We start from the raw sequence: 22,659 nt of genomic DNA on the forward strand, positions 1-22,659 counted from the left end.
AGATCTCTCCTCAGCACTTGCTGCTCCAGAGAAAACAATCCAAGCTTGTCCAGCCTCTCATGATAGCACATGCCCTCTAAACCAGGCAGTATCCTGCTAAACCTCTTCTGCACTCGCCCCAAAACCTCAACATCCTTCCTGCAGTGGGGCGACCAGAACTATCTGTATGCAATACTCTAGATGTGGCCTAACCAGAGTTTTATAAAGTTGCAGTTCCACTCCCTCAAACCAGTGAGTTTCATATCATAATTGCTGTCTGAGTTAAAAACAAGTTCCTTGTGCAAAAGAAGTTAGAGATGTGACAGGATGCAATGATGTGTAGTGCGCAGAGATGTAGATGGTATAAACTGTGGTCCAGACTGGTTGGACTAAGGGGCCATCTGTGTGACTGATGTTTGCTCATGGTTTCTCATTATCTTCTGTCTCCCAAACTATTATCGGGATTTAGATCATCATATACAACGAGCCGAATTTCTCCGGTTTCAAGAGAGAAATCAGCTGTGACGTTCCTGATTGTATGCCCTGGCAGTTTCCAGCTGCCATCTCCATAAAGGTTATTCGAGGATGGTAAGTCCAATTAACACTTCACAATTAGATATTTACAGTACATTGAACTTGATTGAAGCAAGATTAACCACTCACTCTGGTTTTTCTCCCCATGCCCCTTTCCTCTCCCAATAGATATTGATTATTTTATTGGCAATTCCTATTTGTGGGTGGTTAAACTGGGCTGCGTGCAAACATTCAGGTGTTTCTCAGTCTCCTCAGGACCAAAAATGGCAAACAGGAAGTGCGTGCACATCCCTGGAAGGAAGTGCTGTCCACTCTTTTGGAAAAGAGCAAGTGGCAAGCATGAAATATGAGTTAGATTGTCTGCATGACAACCCATAAGGTCTGGTGTCCACAAGGAAGCCTATGAGATCTGATGTATCAACTTTTCTCATCACACCTACGATTACTGTGCGCTCCCTGAGCCTGGCTTCTTGATCATGGCATCCATGGTCCAATATTCAAAGGCATCCCAAACCTTGCTATGAAATCCAAACATGTGTTTAGACCTGAAGAAGGGTCTCAGCCAAAAGCGTCGAATGTTTATTCATTTCCATAGATGCTGCCTGATCTGCTGCGTTCCTCCAGCACTTAGTGTGTTTTGCTTTGGATTTCCAGCATCTGCAGAATCTCATGTTTACCTGTAGCCCTTCGCTGTTTTAATAGTTTGCTGCATGGCACAATGGGGGCAGCACAGTACCATAGTGGTTAGCACAATGCTATTACAGCTCAGAGTGTTGGAGTTCAGAGTTCAATCCTGGCATCCTCTGTAAGGAGTCTCTGTACCCATGGAATGGGTGGGTTTTCCCTAGGTGCTTCGGTTTCCTCCCACAGTCCAAAGACATAGCGGGAAGGTTAATTGGTGATTGTAAATTGTCCTGTGATTGGGGTAGGGTTAAATCGGGGCAGTCAGGTTGTTGGGCAGCATTGCTCGAAGGGCTGAGAGAGAAACTGATACATCAGATCTTAGCGATTACCTCGTAGACACCAGGCCTCATAGGCAGCCAGGCAGCCTATTCTGCACTTAATCACTGACTAAATAAACAATGCTCCAGTATACCCATACTTAAACATCTGAAACACACAGAATCACTGTCTTGACATGGGACAGAAAAAGTCTGTTTTGTGATGATTAAGTGATGTGATTTACAATATTTGAAAACCTTGCCTGTTTAGTGACTGCCACCACATATTCCTGCTGCTCTGACCTACATCAACTGTTTATTGAGAACTTTCTCCAGAAGGCCACTTTCCATCTGACTGCAGCCAAGAAAGCACCCTTTATGACAGATGTTAGGTAACTGTGCTCCTCCCTTTTTGACTAAAAGTTACAAAATAAAAATGAAATGTTAGAAAGTTTAGTTTAAATGTACTTAAGTGATTTTACCCCAATCGTCCCTTGCTACAGGACTTTGCCATTCACATGGGTGGTAACGCAGCTCTTGAATTGGGTCTGATCTGATGCATATTGTGCAGACAGAATTCCCAGTATAACTGCTGGGAAATCTATGGAAGACCAGTCTCTCTTGGATTCTGTGAGAGTTTTGCATCGGGATAACTGGGTGAAAGGTGTTTGCATGGGAATCCTGAAATTCCCAGCAGGAATGAAGTTCCTCAGATTCCATAATTAACCACTAGACTTTTAGCAGTAGATATATGAGTATTGTGTTACTTGCATGTATAACCCTCTCACCAGGGCTCGTTAACAGACTTGGCTCGTGAGCTAACTCTGCGAAAAGCCACACGACTCAGCAGTGAGAAAGCTACCTTACATAAGCAATATACATCTAGGGTCGGTATGACTTGGGGTTCAACCAAAGGGGAAAGTTAGGATGTTCCAATTAAGGAACATGGGTTGTAGCGAATGCTGTGTAATTGCTGCCCAACACTGTTATCAGTAGCCCAGAAATAACAGATCATACACCAGCATAAAATTATATTGGAAATATATATATTTACCAAATTGTTAACTTTAACAAACAGTTACAGAAAAGGAAAAGAAGAATAAAAGATCTCATTACAGTTAAACCAGTCCAATATGCACATAAACGTTGGAGCTCATTCTGGAGTAGTCGGGGGTGTATCTCTTTACTCACACACAGGATGCGCAAAAGCATGCACCACATTCTGAACTTCCCTCAGAAATGATCTTGAATGAACTGGCTCTCTTTCAGGAGTATTGACCCTTCCTCCTCGGAGCTATTCATCTGTCCAATACTTGCAATGGGGGCTCTTCTTCCAACGGCATTCTGCAGCTTCTTCCCTGTGCTCCACTCTGCAGCTCCTGCCAAAAGACCCAAAAAACCAGACTACTGTTCTTCGTAAAACTCTTCCCCACAGCTCTCCAGAACCTTCTCTCACATTTCACAATCATGATTGGCTGACACACATTCCTAGGTTGGACAACATGTGGCTCCTTTAGCTGAAGACAAAACACTCTTTCTTGCAGGACGCATTGCTTTTACAGAAAACTGCTAAAATTAAATCCATCACAGCGAGCAGTGGTAGAAATCTTAACCAGCATACAGCACATTTTACATATGACATGATCATCAGATGTCCAGTTTTTAACAAAGAGTACGTGGTATTCACTAAGGCAGAAAAGGCGATTTTATTTACAAAGGAACCTGTCACTCGAAACCTGATGGCCATCTAACCGTAAAAAGCTTGCCTGATACCCTGATCTTCCTTAGCTGGGTGATATACGAGAAGCCAGAATATAAAGGAAAGAAGATCTTCCTTGCAGAGGAAGAGGTGGAATTGGCGGACCCGTGGGCAGAGGAAAAGGAAGAAGATCAAGATTCCGAACCACCACCTACCAAACCCGTAGTCATCGGTTCCCTTCGGAGAGCCGTCAGGGTAAGAGAAGTTCAAAGAAATATTTCCTGAGTACATTTTTCAAGTTAATTTTCAAGATCATTGTTAGTTGCATTACTAAATTATGGTGAGTTGTCTTCCTGGACATATACTGCACAGTCCAGTTATGAATAGCATACTAGATCACTTTATTACGTCAATTCTGCCATGCCACATCATATTCTACTTTCTGTTTTCAGTTGACAACATCAGTATTGTTTTGTATGGCATGATCTGTTGTGGTAGCATGTAAAAGAAACGATTTTCACTGCATCTCGGTACATTAATGAAGCTGATACCAGTTTTAAAGTAAAAGTCCGATAAGATAGTAGTGTATTCAATCACAGCAGATTCTGTCGGGTCAACCAAAGGTGTTATTGTCCTTTTTAAATGTATTTTTCTGCTGGAATTAAGAACTTGAAGTACTGCAGGTCTACCTCGTCAGTGCATTGCTTTTTAGTGGAAACACTAGAGGAGCTGGACACAGTGCGAATCGAGCTGCTGTTTGTGAGTATGTGGTTCACTGCACTGAAACTTCTTTCAACAAGGAAGGAGAATGGAAATGCAATGAAGAGCAGTTTGGCTCTTCTCCAAAGACCAAGAAACTTCAATTGACAGTATAGCCACATATCATAAAAGCTGACATTTTTGAAAAGCATTTTTGCTTCTTTATCATTATGAATTTTGATAATTTCTTCTTGTAAGTTTTCTTCCTGTTGTTTCACCTTGCAAAGAAATGGGTTAATTACCCAGTCTGGAATTTCCAGATCATTCAAATCATTGAATCAATTCTAAAAATCCCTCTTCAGTGGCTGTAAGTATAAGCAGTACTCTGGCAAATCACCGTCTGTGAAACAGAGTGCCATACTTTCCATGCAGGAAAACTATGAGAACATTCTTCTCCCAATGTTTTGCTTATATATTTCCAATTTTCCGATAAAAGTGGACACTGCACTTTTTGCCTGGATTAAATTGAAATTCTCACCCTGCAGTTTCATAGTTAGAATGTTCATTTTGTCATACAGAGATGCCATGTTTCCATGTAGAAGTTCAATCTTGTTTCCCAAGCTCGTCAACTTTGAGCAAAAGTTCAGCCACAGTGTCAAAAAGATCAAGGAAACATTTTAAGCAACAGCCTTTTGACAACCAAATCACTTTAGTGTGCAAAAGCAAGCGTTCAAACTCTTCATTATTATCTTGGCAAAACTAGTGAAATATTCTGCTATTTAATGGATGAGCTTTAATTTTGTTGATAGCAGATATTATGAGAATCATGCTTGAAAAATGTCACTGGCTGAGGATTTTGGCTGTGAGACATTGGTGATGAATGACACAATGGATTGCAAACAGACTTGAAATTTCTTTTCTCAAAAATGCCACTAAACCAGCATGGCAACCTGTCATATATGGTGTTCCATCTGTTGCACATGAAATCGTGTTCCTAATAGGAATACTTTTATCCTCAATATATATTTTGAGCTCATTGTAGATTGATCCTCATTGAGCACTTCTGATACAGCAGACATTATTAATCTTTCAGCAACTATAGAGATTTTCCACACTTTGCTATCATTTTGGAAATGTATAAGAAGCAATGAGACCACTATCAAGGTCATTTTTAGCTCTTTTGGCAAATGACTGGAGTGTGTAACGCTTTTCTATTGCTTCTTTCATCTTCTGGAACTGAGTAATACCATAAGTAGCCTATCCAGGGTGCCTTTTACGGAAGTGTTCCTGCAATCTTGATGGTTTCATGGCTTCATTAGACAGTACAGTATTACAAATAAGACACATTGGGGGGGGGGGGGTCACTGATCTGACGGGAATGGAATAAAACCATACCTCAGGTATGTAACATTGTATTGATGCACTTTCGGTAGTTTCTGTTTCTCAGCAGGATTAGAATTCAAAGCTTCACCTCCTTCAGACTCTTAGAGATTGTACCGTACATATTTATCCATCATTAATGGGCTAAATTAAAATTAAAAATGAGCACAAACTGGGAATGCCTATTGGATGTTGACGACGCCAGTGAGCTGACCCAGATGGAATGATGGTAGTGGTGTGCAAAGGAACGGCGAGGCAAAAATGAAGATGATCAGAACTGCAAATATTACGTTGACCAGGATTCAGATTGGAATCTGAATGTTAGTCAGGATTGACCTGGTGTTCGGCAAGTTACTTATAGACTATGCCAATTAGCACGACTGACCAATCACGTAAGGTCTCATAATCCCCAAAGATGGCTCTTGACCGGCGGTCACTTCAAACACCTCAAAAGGAGTCCTCAGGGACAGCAAGTTCACTGATTGGCTCTGTTTCACCGTTTGGTTCCGGCCAGCACTGTACCATTGTGTGACCTGTTTTCTGTAGATCTGTTGAGAGGATGTACTCGACTTACCAGCTGTTAAATTGCATAAACTCGCACTATGACATGAGGGAAGGGGAACCATTGGGTACCCTGGATGTTAGTTTATGCATCCCCAATAATATGTTTGGCTGGTAGGGTTGGATGAGATTACGGAGATTCAGGTGCGGTGTGACAAGTGCTCACTGCAAGCAGAGCGATGGTTCTTCCTGTGTCCCAGTGCCTCATCCTTTTCTTTGGAAGTGCCTGCTCTACTAACGGTCGGTCAGGTCTTGTGCCTCAAGTTAGGGTGCTGCTTACCACGCCCCCCCCACCAAGAATCTTGAACACCCCCCCCCCCCCGAAGACTTCTATTTCCCCTAACGCCCCTTTAGGACACGTAACTGCCCCCATTGGGAATCACAGTCTTATGGTCTTAAACACTTTTTCACAAAAATGCTTTTGGAAATCTGGGATTCCCCTCTCTTCAGGTTATTGAGACTGGATACCCATTGAAACTTTCCAAACTGATATTGATATAACTTTTCCAAGGGAGAAGGTCAGGTTCTGGAATCGAGGTGGATAGGTGGGTTAGGATGCTTCACCCCTCATCTAACTGAATGGCAGACAGTCTGGTGGGGCTGAGGTAGACCTCCTGCAATATATAAATCAAAATCATGCCTACCAAAGTAAGACCCAATGAACCAGAGGGCATGCATCTAAGGTCGAAAGGGGGAGATTGCAAGGGAGATTTGAGGGACAAATGTATTCCAGAGAGTGGTAGGTGCCTGGAATGCACAGTAGATTGGTGGCAGAGGCAGACTTTTAAGAGATGTTTAGATAGGCACATGGGTGTGAGGAAAATGGAGGGATATGGACATTGTGTAGGCAGTAGGGATTAGTTTTGTTAACTAATTTAATTGGATCAGCACAACATTGTGGGCAGAAGGGCCTGTTCCTGTGAGGTACTGTTCTATGAAAATACTCAGTATTCATTACTATTCACAAATTGCTATTCATGAAAATACTCTATTTATTACTATTCATGAATTTGAACAATTCCATGATAAACCTATTACTGTGTTTCAGGACTACACCATACCGCAAATATCCTTGTTCCCAGATGCCGATGGAGAGGGGAAGAAGCTGTCATTTTACAGTGCGTCTGAGGATATCCGAATATTTGGCTATCCACCAAAAATCACGTCCATCATCGTGAACTCTGGATTGTGAGTCCCCCACCCCTGCCGATTACCTTATGGAAGGCTCGTTAAATCTAACTTGGAGCGTGTGCAATGCCGAATGTGGTGTCATTCTTCCAGTGCTCGTTATGCCCGGCACTGGCCCCACAGAACGGTGGTGAACGCTGTTCACTGTCCACCAGTCCGTGTCGCTATGTGATGGTTTTGGAAATCTGATGAAAGTATTTGCATTTCAGTAGCACCAGTCTCAGTCTCTGGACAACCTCCAGGTGCCTTACAGCCAAATACACGCTTTCATTAAGTGTTTGTAATGTGGAAAAAGCAGCAGCAAGTTCGCACTCTGCGAATACTAAAACGGTACAAGCAGTATGGGCGCCATGGTAACGTAGCAATTAGAGTGACACTATTACAGCTTGGGGGGGCGTCGGTGTTCAGAGTTCAGTTCTACGCTCTCTATAAGGAGTTTATACCTTCTCCCCGTGCAATGCGTGGGTCCTCCCCAGTGCTCTGGTTTCCTCCTGAAGTTCAATGTCAGAGGTAAGCTTTTCACACAGAGAGTGGTCAGTGTGCGTAGAATGCGTGGCTGGCGACTGTGGTTAAGGCGGATACAATAGGGTCTTTTAAGAGACTCTTAGGTAAGTACATGGAGCTTAGAAAAATAAAGGGCTATGCAGTAGGGTAATAGAACATAGAACATAGAATAGTACAGCACAGTACAGGCCCTTTGGCCCACAATGTTGTGTCGACCCTCAAACCCTGCCTCCCATATAAGCCCCCACCTTAGATTCCTCCATATACCTGTCTAGTAGTCTCTTAAACTTCACTAGTGTATCTGCCTCCACCACTGACTCAGGCAGTGCATTCCACGCACCAACCACTCTCTGAGTGAAAAACCTTCCTCTAATATCCCCCTTGAACTTCCCACCCCTCACCTTAAAGCCATGTCCTCTTGTACTGAGCAGTGGTGCCCTGGGGAAGAGGTGCTGGCTATCCACTCAATCTATTCCTCTTATTATCTTGTACACCTCTATCATGTCTCCTCTCATCCTCCTTCTCTCCAAAGAGTAAAGCCCTAGCTCCTTTAATCTCTGATCATAATGCATACTCTCTAAACCAGGCAGCATCCTGGTAAATCTCCTCTGTACCCTTTCCAATGCTTCCATATCCTTCCTATAGTGAGGTGACCAGAACTGGACACAGTACTCCAAGTGTGGCCTAACCAGAGTTTTATAGAACTGCATCATTACATCGCGACTCTTAAACTCTATCCCTCGACTTATGAAAGCTAACACCCCATAAGCTTTCTTAACTACCCTATCTACCTATGAGGCAACTTTCAGGGATCTGTGGACATGTACCCCCAGATCCCTCTGCTCCTCCACACTACCAAGTATCCTGCAGTCCTAAGCAGTTTCTAGAGTAGGTTACATGGTCGGCACAACATTGTGGGCCAAAGGGCCTGTAATGTGCTGTAGATTTCTATGTTCTAAATATGATTTACTTTAGATGTGTTAGTTGAGGGTTGGACATTGACTTGAATTCTGGAAGCTTCTGATTAAGTTAAGGTGAGAGAGTCAGAGGAGAATTTGAGAAAATTTGCGGCCATTGACAGTACTTGTTACTAAGTCACTGGAGAAATTGAAGATGCTGTGGATATGAAAGTCCTTATTCATTCCCAACAACCAGACATTCTCATGTAGACCCGCTCAGTAGAGTCCCACAAACTCACGGTACATCACATTCATATACCCTGAAGACCAATGATAACAGCAGGTGGTTCAATACGATTTTGATAGTCACAAAGATATTGTTTATTTCAATACTTTGGGTTGACAATGCTTCCTTTGATGTCGATGTGCACTGCACAGGGCCCCACAGGGGTACATGGACTATCAGAGGGCAGTCAATGCATGTGCAGTTAACTGAGAAACAACTGACGTCTTCATGAAGGGAGAGAAAAGGGTCAACATAAAACTGAAATTATATGGAACCTGAACTAACAACGAAGCTTGTTAAGCTGCCACTGGGAAAATCAAAACCCAGTGTCTGCAAATCCACGAGTCAGCAAGAGACTGAAGACGGCCTGTCCTGGGGTTGAAGGCCTGTGTAGATTTGTGAGTGGGTGGATGGTAGGGAGGAAAGCAGTTTGTTCTGCTTTTCTTGTTTTCTTCTTTGTTGTGTTTGAAGTGTTCCACTGAGCATTGATTGAAGATTCAAGAGTGTATAAATTAGACAGCCTTGAGACTTGCTTGCTCATAGGTAGCCACAAAGCAAGAAACATGAAAGAACCCATTTAAGAAAAAAAATAATAAGAACAAGATTCCAACACTCAATGCGCAAGAGAAAGAAAAAAATACAAATCATGCAACCAACTGAAGCGAACAACAAAATTCCAAACCAAAATTGAGTCCTTAGATCTGAACCCCAGAGCACCCTGGAGTAGGCCCAAAGCCTCGCTTATCAGTTCATTGTGTTTATGGCACAGAGTATAGGAGTAGGCCTGAAGCCTCGTTCATCAGTTCATGGTGTTTGTGGCACGGAGTACTGGAGTAGGCCTGAAGCCTCACTTATCAGTTCATTGTGTTTATGGCATGGAACACAGCAGCTGGGGCAGTCTCCATAGCAGCACCATGGAGATGACTATCGCAGAGAACAAGCCAACACTCTTGTCTTTTCAGTTTATCTGGGCCGCTGTTGAAATTGTCCAAACCACGGAATACCAAAAGGCTCTGGTGCCCTGAAGAGAGGAGTGAAGATTGTGGAGAGCGAGTGAAATTGTGGAACATAAAAGTAGAACTAGTGGGAAATAAAGGGGTAACCATTCCTGTGAAGTAAAGGATGGGTCGAGTTTCGAAGCTGGTCAACTCCATTCACGGTGAGCTATTCAGCTCCTTTCCCTGCCTCAGAGGCTGCTGGGAGCTGGTTCAATAAGAACTTTCAAAGATGAATTGGATAAATACTTGAAGAAGAAGGATCGGCAAGGCTGTGGGTTGTATTGGTTGTTTACACAAACAATGCATTTCTCTGTATGTTTTGATGTACATGTGATCAATAAATGAATCTGAATCTGAATTAACAAGTCACAAAGGAAGATATTAGTCCAGCTGACCAAACAGCAGAGTGATGGGCATCAGGCAAATGCAAAAGGCTGAAGCTGAAGGAACTCCAAGATTTTAGGGGGTTGTAGGCATGGTGGTTACAAAGTAGAAAGAGGAAAGAGACACGGGGGGATTTTGAGCACAAGGATGAGAATTTTAAAGTCTGTTTAAAAGATCGAAACTAATGTATGTTTATCTCTGCAGATGGCTGGTTTACTCTGAACCTTTCTTCGAAGGGCAGCTATGTGCCTTGGAAGTCGGTGGCTATCGCACACTGCAGGAATGGGGAGCAGAGAAAGCACAAGTGGGGTCACTATTGCCCCTGCAAATGGTACACAAACTCATGCAGCATTAAAATCCAACTAGCGGGAGATCGGGGAGTAACCATTCCTGTGCAGTGAGGGGTTAGGTCGGGTTTTAAAGTTCGTCAACTGCATTCGCAGTGAGCTGATCAGCTCCTTTCCCTGCCTCAGAGGCTGCTGGGAACTGGTTCAGTAAGAACTTTCAAAGGTGAACTGGATGAATACTTGAAGAGGAAAGATTGGCAAGGCTTTGGGGAAGGCCATAAAGCTCAGCCAGTTAGTACGAATAGATGGGCTGAAACAAGCACGGCATCGTAGTGTAGCATCTACCACAATACCTCCCAGCGCTGGCAATTGGAGTTTGATTCCTACCGTTGTGCTTAGAGGTTGTATACTCTTCCCGTGACCACATGGGTTTCCTCCAGGTGCTCCGGTTTCCTCGAAAATTCCAAAAGTGTACGGGTAAATATGGGTCAATAAGTTATGGAGACGCTTTATTGGTGCCAGAGGCTTGGCAACACTTGTAGGCTGCCCCCAGCACACCCTTTGACCGTGGTGGTCATTGACGCCAATTTCACCGTATGATGCAATGTTTTGATGTATGTTTGACAAATAAAGCAAATCTAATCTTTAGGCTGACCAGTTAATTTCACTCACCCCTCCCCTCCGCTCTTTGTAGGATCATTGTATGTCACAGCCCCCTCCATCCATCACACTCCCCACCCTTACAATTTCCATGCCACGTCTGTCACCCCCAGCCATTGCTGTGGGTCTGGTTGTGGTCCCAAGCCACCTCAGACTCAGGGTTAGAGGAATTTCTCAATGCTGTGCTCCACGGTTGAGTTGTTGATGTCTAACCACTATGCCACTGAGGCAGCACAATGGTTAGTACAGCACTTTACTGTACGGGCGATCAGGGTTCAATTCCCACCCTTGCCTGTAAGGAGTTGGTACATTCTCCCCTGTGTCTGCGTGGGTTTCCTCCAGGTGCTCCAGTTTCCTCCCACAGTCTAAATATGTACCTGTTGGTAGGTTAATTGGTCTTTGTAAATTGTCCTGTGATTAGGCTAGGATTAAATCGGGGGATTGCTGGGCAGCACGGCTTGAAGGGCCTATTTCGTGCTATATCTCAATAACTAAATAACTGAATAAATATATATATTGTCTTCATTTGCAGACCATGTGGTTAAATATTATTACTGATATATTTGCAGAGTGGACCCAGAGTGGAGAAGCCATACGAACCAAAGGTATGAAGTCATCAGCTGGAAAGGATCATTTATTTTACTGGCAATAGGTAACATTGAACTACATCGGGAAAAGAAGAGAAGATTTCTGCATTTTTGCAAATGAAATCCTTTAAAATGTTAAAGCTCTCCCCCTCCCCCTGCCTTCACCCCTTCCCCTCTCCTGGTTTCACCTATCACCTACTGCCTTGTACTTCTTCCTCCCCCCACGACCTTCTTACTCTGACTTCTCATCTTTATTCTCAGTCCTGATGAAGGGTCTCGGCCTGAAACGTCGACTGTTTACTATTTTCCATAGATGCAGCCTGGCCTGCTGAGTTCCTCCAGCATTCTGTGTGTGTTGCTTGGCTTTCCGGCATCTGCAGATTTCCAGATGTTCGTGGTCCTTTAAAATGTTGCCAGAGAGAATAGTTTCACTCTTTCTCTGTCTTCTTCTCACCCTGTTCTCCCACCTGGTAAAGCTGACATTTATTGCTTGTTCTGCCTTGATGAGAATAAGAAAGTACAGGACCCGTGGGACTCACACCACCAGGTTCAGGAGCAGTGATTACCCCTCAACCATCAGACCGTTGAACCAAAGGGGATAACTTCACTCAACTTCACTTACCCCATCACTGAGATGTTCTCACAACCAACGGACTCACTTTCAAGGACTCTTCATCTCATGTTCTCGTTATTTATTGCTATTTATTTATATTTGCATTTACACAGTCTGTTGCCTTCTGCACTCTGGTTTGTCTTTCATTGATCCTGTTATAGTTACTATTCGATAGATTTGTTGAGTATGCCCACAGGAAAATGAATCTCAGGGTTGTATATGGTGACGTACTTGTATTTAAATAATAAAATTTACTTTGAACTTTGAATGGGAACCATAGCAACAGGAGATGATTGATACTTCTGAAGTTACCTCGTCAGAGGGAGTGTAAGGGCCAACCACATCAAAGTAGGTTTGCAGTCACGTGTTCATTCAGCCAAGGCAGTAGAGTTTCATTCTGCATTAACATTGATGGACTGTGTCTTTTCAACGGACAATATTTTTGTGGTTACTTCAGTTGTTTACTTTTTACTTTTTCATTTTGAAAGTTTAATTCAGCTTTTCAGATTTCTGATATGCAGAATATGGTAATAAATGGTCTTTCGTAGTATAGTTATGTTTCTGAGCTGATAATTCAGATACTTGGACTAGATATATAAGTTTGAATCCCAGCAGGGCAAATAGGAAGTTTAAGTTCAACTAATGAAATCAAATCAAACTAAAACACGGCGAGTCCCAGTGAAACTTTGACTCTTTATTCCGCTCCATAGATAATTCCTGACCTACTGAGTTCCTCCAGCATTTTGTGTGTGTTACTCCAGAATAAAGAGTTAGTGTTATTAGTGATAAGAATGAGATGGGTGGCAAGGTATCAGAATCAGAATCAGGTTTAATATCACCGGCATATGTCGTGAAATTTGTTGTCTTGGCAGCAGCAGTACGATGCAATACACAGTAATAGAGAGAAAAAGAAAAATGAATTACAGTAAGTATCTATATTAAATAGTTAAATTAAATAAATGGTGCAAAAATGGACATTAAAAAAGTAGTGAGGTAGTGTTTACGGGTTCAATGTCTTTTCACGGAAGGCTATCTGCTGTTGTTCCGTGATCTGGATTGATGAGCTTGTTGTGTTGGGAGGTGACATTAGATTTAAGGGTTGACTGCTCTCCTCAGTACTGTAATAACCTTCTCATTCTGTAAATGGCCCTGGGTGCACAGCTCCAAATTACCCGCTGTTCAAATGCGGTGAGTGATGGCTACTAAATTCTGCCCTGATGAACAACTTGTATCTCCCGTGAGAAATCAAAAGGGCACCTGGGATGCCCGTTGTGATTCAATCACATTGATGTGGGCCTGTAGTAAAATAGGTCGTCTCGACTGCCCATGGCATTTAGGGCAGCAATGAAACCCTCCGTCTCTGGCGGTGTTCAAGGGTTCTTTCATCATGTCAGTAGCTCGGTTTTCACTACAGTCACTCATGCAAGTTCCAGTTGGAGATTCAGGAATACCGTCACACTCAGATGGAGGAGGAGACTTCATTGCTGTTTCCATAACAAATTTGTTTTACCAGTCAGGGATGTTAACCCTGAACTGAACCCTCGAACCTAGAGGACTGGTGGACCACTTGTAGTCTGGCCTCTCCCCTTTGAGCTGTTTGGCGTGGGTGGCCCTACCAGGAGCCAGAGCATAAAGCCCTGGATCCAGGCAACATAGCTCTCCAGGTCATTGGAGGCGCACGAACCACAACAAGGTTGTTGTCCTCTTGGGGGTAAACAGGTTCAAAATTAGTAAAAAGCTTCCTTCCCTGAAGGAAGTTATTGAATCAGATGTGTATTTATGGTTTAATGGTCACTTTTACCCACGAGAACATGGAGCATAAAACAGTATAGCCCTTTTGGCCTAACGTCTGTATCCATTATGTCAATCCAAACTAATTCCTTCTGCATGCACGTGGTCTGTGTGCCACAATTCCCTGCCTGTTTATGTGCCTGTCTGAATGCTGCAAAATGTTCCTGTTGTACCTGCTTCCATCATTTCTCCTGGCAGCACGTTCCGGGTCCAACCAAACTCAGTGCTGAGAACGTTTTGCCTTAAAGAAAATGTTATTAAGTTTTTAAACTTAGAAGCATTCCCAAGCTTCTAATGTGGAATTCAAATGCTTGTTTTCTGGATAGCCCTGCCCTCAGGACTAACAAGGCATCATAATCAGAACTCCATGGTGTTTAGATGGCGAATTGCATGCGCCCAAGTTAGTGACTCTGTTGTAATGTTCACTCCTTCCTTCCCGGTGGGCTGTCTTCCAGTATCCCGGGTTCCGGATTTGTAAAAGGATGCTCTTTTTTCTTTCAGCTCACCATCTTTGAGAGGCATTATTACACGGGAAGAAACAAAGACATGCGTGAAGATTCCTCAGACTTCCTGTCCCGTTACCCCAGCAGTGGGTCACTCCTCTCCTATGCGGGCTCTATTAAAGTGCATGGAGGAATGTAAGTACCTGGCCACAAGAAATTTGTTAAAGTACCAAAAGCATTAAAGTTGCTCTTCAATGCAGCTTCCTTGCCACTGATCCTATAGAGCGGGTCTTCCCGACCTGGGGTACACAGACCCTTCAGTTAACAGTAGGGGTTCATGATGTAAGAAAAGCACTGGGAACCCCTGCTGTACAGGGATGAGTGAAGGAGGGCCTTTGGGATGGGCTGGGGAAGGACTATGATCCATCATTCTGTCTGGTTGCATCCGCACTTGCTGCAGAGGCTCCAAAGCACAGGATGGAAAAGAGGATGCAGGAGATTGTAGACTCCGCCAGTTCCATCGTGGTCACAAGTCTCCTCGCCATCAAGGACATCTTCAAAAGGCAGTACCTCAAGAAGGCGCCCATCCATCGTTATGGACCCTCACCATATAGGACATGGCCTCTTCTCAAATTACTTCTGTCTCAAATCACTACTTAATATTATAATGTATTGTATGGGAGCTGGCTGCTTCACCGTCTGGTATGGGGGAAGCAGGCACTGCATAGGATCGAGACACAAAGTACTCTGCAGATGCTGGGGTCAAAGCAACACTCATAACACGCTGGAGGAACTCAGCAGGTCGGGCAGCATCCATGGAAATGATCAGACAATCACCTCCCTCATGGTTCTACCTCCTTCAACTACCCATTGTGTTTTCCAGTATTCCTTCTTCACCTTTCCTGCCTATCACCTCCCTGCCTCCCCTCCCCCACCCCTTTATCTTTCCCCTTACTGGTTTTTCACCTGGAACCTTCCAGCCTTCTCCTTCCCACCCTCCCCCCACCTTCTTTATAGGGCCTCTGCCCCTTCCCTCTTCAGTCCTGACGAAGGGTTCCGGCCCGAAACGTTGACTGATCGTTGCCACGGATGCTGCCCAACCTGCTGAGTTCCTCCAGCGTGTTGTGCGTGTTGCACAGGATGGAGATGCAGAAAGTTGTAAACTCAATCAGCTCCTTCATGGGCACTAGCTCCCCCAGCATCCAGGAGATTTTCAAATTGCAAAGCCTCAAAAAGGTGGTGTCCATCACTGAGGACCCCCATTACCCAGAACATGCCTGGTTCTCATTGCTACCGTCCAGGAGGAGGTACAGAAGCCTGAACACACACTCAACAATTCAGGAACAGCTTCTTCCCCTCCGCCATCAGATTTCTGAAGGGACATTGAACCCATGAACACCACCTCACAAATTGTTTATTCCTCTTTTTGCATTACATATATACTTACAGTTTTTATTATTGTGTATTAGACTGCACTACTGCTACATAACAACAAATTTCATGACATATGCCAGAGATATTAATTCTGATTCTTATTCTGATTTTGATTATTTTAAACCATTTTTGTAGCTTTCTTGTAACGTTTATGTCTTGCCACAAAACAACAAATTTCACGACATACTGTATGTCAGTGATAATAAATGTGGTTCCAGTTCTGGTTCAGGAGCTACTTCCTGGGGAGCTAGCTGCCAAGTAAGTAATAAATCATTGTGTCCTCGGCGTAGCGAAGGGTTTTCGCCAGTCTGAGGCATTCTTGCACTGACTGCCAAATGTGTCCCTGTGCTTAGCGGTCTTGGGTATAACTCAAAGGATAAGTGGTTCAAAACCTCGGCTGATGCAGCCATGGAGTGCTGTGTTGCTGGCAATGTTGCCTCTCCAATGAAGCAAACTGTGGCACCCCTGGCCCCACCATTCATCATAAATGATTGCACTGAACCGTTTGAACAAAGAGTAGGACTAATTTCTCATGTCTTCTGGAGAAACACAATAAATGCTAGAGGAACTCTACAGATCAGACAGCCTTAATGGACAAAAATGGACAGTCACCATTTTGGGTGAGACCCTTCATCTGGACTGAGATATAGGAGATGGGGAGCCAGTGTAAAAAGATAGAAGGAAGCGGCGGAGCAAGAGCTGGTAGGTGGATCCAGGTGCCAACTCCTATTCATCGATCACCAATCGGATTTCCCCTCTTGGACTCCATCAAGTTGCGCATTCCTGTTGGATCAAATCCTATGGCCAGTTCTCTCAAGCTTTTTCTCTCCATCTCTTGTCCGTCTCAGTGTCCATCACAAAACCTCTCTGCCTGGCATTCTCTAAAACCTTCTCCCAATTTCACCATCCTGATTGGATGACACTACATTCCTAAGCATGAGTATCACAACCCCCTTATCTTCAATAGTAACCCAAACACTACCAGCAGAACATACTGCTTCTACAGAACACCGTTAAATTAAATATCCTACAACATTAGCAGTAAATCTTAACCAGGATGTTACACCTCACCTGAGGCCCACCATGGATGCTCCCCCACCTGATGAGTTAATCCAGTATTTTGTGTGATGCTCCAGATTCTGCAGTGTCTTGTGTCTCTCTTCTGGAACAATGTTTCTCCCTCACTGTGAGGTCCTCCATTGGTTGGAATGTTGTATCCCAGCGGACTACACGATACACAAGCCAGGGCAATATGATAATGGAGAGCAAACTGCTGCCCTTGTAGCAGGCTCCCCTCTCCACGAGGCTGATGAATCCAAAGGATTGTCAGAGACCAAGACAGATTAGTACAAGTGGTGTCACAGGAATTGCCAGTCAGCATTGAACTCAACACTATACAGCCTTAGTGACTCCAGCTCCGGACTTTTCCTCTGGATTTATTCCCGAAGCCTTCCACATGAGTGGGTATAGCTACGAGGCAGCAGGGGTTTGAGATCAGAGTTTTCGTTCTCCTAGATGGGCTGCCAATCATGGCTGACAAGCCCTATTTGACAAGGCCATGATCATGGCTGACAAGTTCCCAAAGCAACTAGTTTTAAGTATCTATTCCCCTTCTCCTGTCTGTAGAAATGGTTCCAGCAGGCTTAGTAGCTAAGCCACACGTGAAGGCCAGGAGCTGGACTTGGTTGTTAGAGGCTATTTGAGGTGCACAATATTGGGAATATTTAATAGCTTATCCTCACTACCTCCCCCGGCTATGACAATTTTAAGGAACCTTGCTCACTGAGTATCACAGAACAGTAGAAAGAGTGACTTCACCTGTTACTTAACTCCCTCTAAGAAATTGACATTTGCCTTTCCACTGTACAACAGTGACTGTAACTCTGGAGCATTTCATTGGCTATGAGGTTCTGAAAGAACAAATACAGAGCTTCTTCCTGCTCCCTCCCTCCTGAAAATATTTGGTTTCAATTGCTGACATTAAAACAATGTAAAGCTGACAACTGGTTCTTGAAAATGTCGTTGCAGTTGGGTTGGCTACTCGAAGGAAGGGTTCAGAGGTCACCAGTATCTGTTGGAGGAAGGCGAGTACCCGGACTGGAGGTCATGGGGTGGCTACGATGAGGATTTAAGGTCCTTGCGTGTCATCCGGGCAGTAAGTGTTGAGATGGTGGTGGTAGGTGTTGACCATGTACGGGGGCAGCAGTGCTTTAGCTGCTGAGGATCGGTGGAGTTGAGGGAGGTAATAAATCAGCAATGATGGGATGGTGGAACGTACTCAATGGGCGCCGAATGACCTAATTGTACTCCTATGTCTTACGGACTTGTGGAACAGTTCAGCCTCGAGGGAGGGAAGGCTGACCATTGGTTGGTTTCCAGTTGATCGTCTTGGTTGGGGGGGGTGTTCAAAGGGTCATAGAAAAGTACAGCACAGAAACAGGCCCTTTGGCCCATCTAGTCCATGCTGAATCACTTAAACTGCCTGCTTCCATTGAGCTGCACCTGAACCATACCCTCCATACCCCTACCATCCGTGTCCCTATCCAAACTTCTCTTCAATGTTGAAATCGAGCTGGCATGCACCACTTGCTCTGAGCTAGTGGGAGATGAAGTAGCAATCCAGAAGAGACTAATATCGAGAAAAGAGCAAAGGGATTGGTACAAGTTGGAATGTAACTTCAAAGAATATGATGAGCGGAAACCTCTGTGCTGTATGATTCTGCTGGAAGTAGTAACATTGGGTGCTGGAGCTCCTGGACCCAGGGGCAGGGGAAAAAAATCAGCTTTGATTCCTGCTCCTGATTGGTGTACGCGGAGGGATTGGCGTAGTGTATGTGCTTCGGTGTGGTGATTGGGACTGGGGACTGGCGACTGGGGACAGGCACTTTGCGCTGACGGCTACTGCTTTCTAACATACGAGGCACAAATAAATAAAATACACATGACAGTGAAAACCAATTAACTTAATGTGAAGCTTGCCAGTGTCTGTGGCATCCACTCACTCTGTAAGCTTTTCTTTCCTTTAAGGAAATTGCCTTTGTTTTTAGTTTGAATAACTATTTTCCAATACCCTTGTCGGTGAAAGGATAAGAACCTGAGGGACGGACCTATAAGTTCCTGAGCAATGTTGCCCTGTCAAATGTATGATTACGGTGCCAGGGGAATTCTTTCTTTTCTTTTTAAATCTTTTTAATAATTTTCCAAAATTATAAACAGAATAACAATGTTGATACGGAGAGATTGGAATAATCTTATTGTTGATAAGCATGTACAAAAATGATTTCAAATAATACAAGTATAATAGACTTCCAAACTCTTGATATAATTAATCATAGAGAAAACAGAAATAAAAAGAAAAAAAACAAAGAAAACCACCCCCCCAAAAAAACAAAAAAAAAACTAAATACTAAACCCAAAAAAAAGCAAACGGAAAAAGCAAGGCAAGACCATTATCTTAAATCGAACACGTTCAATAATGTCGTCAACTCCGCTCCTCTATTTATATATTTCAAGTTAATAAGGATTCGGAAAGGTCAAATTACATCATATGAAAATGTTGAATAAGGGGAGTTCAAGTTGATAATTAATGTTCTTAATGTTAAAGTATGTTTGGAAGGTGACCGTCTTTGATGTGCTTTGTTTTGAAGGACTTTTCCAACCCGATGATCATTTTGTACCCGGGAAATAATTGTGAGGGAGAGGATTCAACTACTGCGGTTGATGCAGTGGCAGACATGGAAGCAACCGATTCTGGGGATACTATACAGTCCATTAATGTACTGAGTGGCGTGTAAGTAAGAGCAGGCACGCTGAGTTATACCTTCATCAGCACAGACACGGAGTGTGCAGGCCCACTCGAGGACAGCTGTGCCCTGTGGCAAACCCTAGGCTGCTGTTTCATTTAGGAAAAGCTTCTGTTCTGTACATCAGCTGAACCTGTGTGGTCTGCTGACCCCTAGTGGCAGAGGGAAAGATACCGTTGCAGGGTCGTTCTGAGGAGGTGGATCTGAGCTCGGCATTATCCTTTCAGCTGACAGATCCTTGGGGAGGCAGGCAGCGCATGTAGAGAGAGAAGAGTAGACTTAGCTCTTCAGGTCACTGAATGCTACCTGAACTGCTCAAAGATTGCAGAAATTAGTTTTTTTTATCTCCAATTTCCAGCATCTACAGTTTTTTTGACTGTTAATAATTGGCTTATTATTGTCGCATGAACTGAGATTCAGTGAAAAGCTTTTGCTTCCTTGCCATCCAAACAAATCTTCTTCTTAAGCCCATCACCTGTACTGGGGCATAGGCCCCAACAGCAGCTCGCCAAAGTCCTCTGTCCTGGGTGTAAATAGGTTGTCCCCAGGTGTAGCCCATCTACAAAGACCCTCCCTCACCCTGCGATGAGGCCTTTGGAGCTTCTGTTGGTGTCTCTGTAGCTCTGGGTTTTACAGGATGGGTTGGTAGCCCTACGCCCAGCCCCTCTCCTTCCACAGCCAGCTTGGGACCATTCATGGCGGAGTTCTCCAGCCAAGTCATTCCATGTATAAGTACGTACAAACAGCAAATAAAACCGAATGCAGAATATTGTTGGCAATGGGAATGGAATTGGCTTATCGTTGTCACATGTACTGAGATGCAGTGAAACGTTAGTCTTGCTCACTGTTCACACAGATCAGATCATTACGCAGTGCATTGAGGTCGGACAAGGTCAAACAATAGCAATGCAGAATAAAGTGTAACAGCTACAGGGAAAGTGCAGTGCAGGTAAACAATAAAGAGCTAATCTATCTCAGGGGCTTTGGGTCTGTGTGTGGTGGAGGGGTGTAATGAAATTTGCGACTGTTTATTGTGGAGCGTCGTGTTCCTAGTGAGACTGGTATCGGTTGAACTTGGGCTTAGAGTGGGTTGTGACCCATTGTCAGTTCTGGCTACCTGACAAAAACAAGAGACTATTGGCCTTCAATGTCCCCGGGAGAAAATGGCAGAAATACAATCAGATGTCTGAAGAATTTGTATGCAGGTAACAGGACAGACTGTGGTACAGGACTCAGCCCTGAGGTGAGAGGGTATGTCTGAAGATGAGATTGTCCTTCAGTATCTAGTACTGTGGGAGACGTTCTTCAATACCCAGCTCACAGGAATGTTTCAATGTCATTTTGGTTTCTGCTAAACTCACCACTTCTTTTTCAGCTGGGTAGCCTACGAGGCCGCCAACTATTCCGGAGCTCAATACATCGTAGAGAAAGGGATTTATCGGAATCCTCAGGACTGGGGTGCTCAGAGCTGTAAGATTGGCTCACTGCAACCTATCTTACCGGTAGGTACAACGATCACCTGGATGAGGCCCTCTGCTGGTTAGGGTCAACCATGGATGTTGCGCCTTAGCTGTCTATGTGATACACCAGTTTGGGTCCTACAGTGTGGAGAGTAAGCTGGTGCCCACGTAGCAGGCCAGGCAGCAGCTCTAGGAAGAGGTATAGTCGACGTTTCGGGCCAAGACCGTTCGTCAGGACTAACTGAAGGAAGAGCTAGTAAGAGATTTGAAAGTGGGAGGGGGAGATCCAAAATGATAGGAGAAGACAGGAGGGGGAGGGATGGAGCCAAGAGCTGGACAGGTGATTGGCAAAAGGGATATGAGAGGATCATAGGACAGGAGGACTAAGGAGAAAGATAAGGAGGTGGGGGGGAAACCCAGACGATGGGCAAGGGGTATAGTCAGAGGGACAGAGGGAGAAAAAGGAGAGAGAGAAAAAGAACGTGTGTATATAAATAAATAATGGATGGAGTACGAGGGGGAAGTGAGGGATTAGCGGAAGTTTGAGAAGTCGATGTTCATGCCATCAGGTTGGAGGCCACGTCCCATTCCCATTCTGATATGTCTATCCACGGCCTCCTCTACTGTAAAGATGAAACCACACTCAGGTTGGAGGAACAACACCTTATATTCCGTCTGGGTAGCTTCCAACCTGATGGCATGAACATTGACTTCTCAAGCTTCCACTAATGCCCCACCTCCCCCATGATCCTCTCATATCCCTTTTGCCAATCACCTGTCCAGCTCTTGGCTCCATCCCTCCCCTTCCTGTCTTCTCCTGTCACTTGGGATCTCCCCCTCCCCCTCCCACTTTCAAATCTCTTACTAGCTCTTCCTTCAGTTAGTCCTGACGAAGGGTCTCAGCCCGAAACGTCGACTGTACCTCTTCCTAGAGATACTGCCTGGCCTGCTGCATTCACCAGCAACTTTGATGTGTGTTGCTTGAAATTCCAGCATCTGCAGAATTCCTCGTGTTTGCGCATGTAACAGGCTTACCCTCTCCACGTAGCTGCTGAATCCATAGGAATACCAAGGACTGGTACAGTGTGCCAGTCCGCATTGAACTCAGCATAGGACTGCCTTAGGGACTCCAGCTCTGGCCTGGCCTGGCCTGCTGAGTTCCTCCAGCATTTTGTGTGTGTTGCTCGGATTTCCAGCATCTGTAAATTTTCTTTTGTTTGTGATTGGATTACTACACTGCAAAGTCTCTTCCAGGGATGCCTACCCTGAAGAAGTTTAAATCTTCCCTTCGATGGGAGTTCAGTGAGACCCTCTCTCACTGCTCCCCCCCTGTGGCCCCCGCTGCTCCCCAACTCTTTGACCACCAATCAACTTCCCAGCTCTTTACTTCGTCCCTCCCCCTTCAGTTTTCACCTGTCACCTTGTGTTTCCCTCTCCCCTTTCCCCACCTTTTAAATCTACTCCTCAGCTTTTTTTCTCCAGTCCTGCAAAATGGTTTCAGCCTGAAATGTCGACTGTACTCTTTTCCG

General features: G+C 44.4%; 1 protein-coding gene across 1 annotated transcript in view; it reads left to right on the forward strand.

Moving 5' to 3' along the window:
- The window catches only part of LOC134338169 (beta/gamma crystallin domain-containing protein 2-like), a 75,600-nt gene that overhangs the window by 29,595 nt on the left and 23,346 nt on the right, over window positions 1-22,659 (forward strand). Inside the window, exons 4-12 of the mRNA XM_063033782.1 lie at window positions 449-567; window positions 3,243-3,408; window positions 6,842-6,981; window positions 10,257-10,383; window positions 11,569-11,604; window positions 14,492-14,628; window positions 17,896-18,022; window positions 19,515-19,657; window positions 21,046-21,172. Coding sequence (XP_062889852.1) covers window positions 449-567; window positions 3,243-3,408; window positions 6,842-6,981; window positions 10,257-10,383; window positions 11,569-11,604; window positions 14,492-14,628; window positions 17,896-18,022; window positions 19,515-19,657; window positions 21,046-21,172 — 1,122 coding nt within the window. The remainder of the gene's footprint in view (window positions 1-448; window positions 568-3,242; window positions 3,409-6,841; window positions 6,982-10,256; window positions 10,384-11,568; window positions 11,605-14,491; window positions 14,629-17,895; window positions 18,023-19,514; window positions 19,658-21,045; window positions 21,173-22,659) is intronic.

This window comes from Mobula hypostoma, chromosome 26 (genome assembly GCF_963921235.1).
Source record: "Mobula hypostoma chromosome 26, sMobHyp1.1, whole genome shotgun sequence".
Taxonomy (NCBI): domain Eukaryota; kingdom Metazoa; phylum Chordata; class Chondrichthyes; order Myliobatiformes; family Myliobatidae; genus Mobula; species Mobula hypostoma.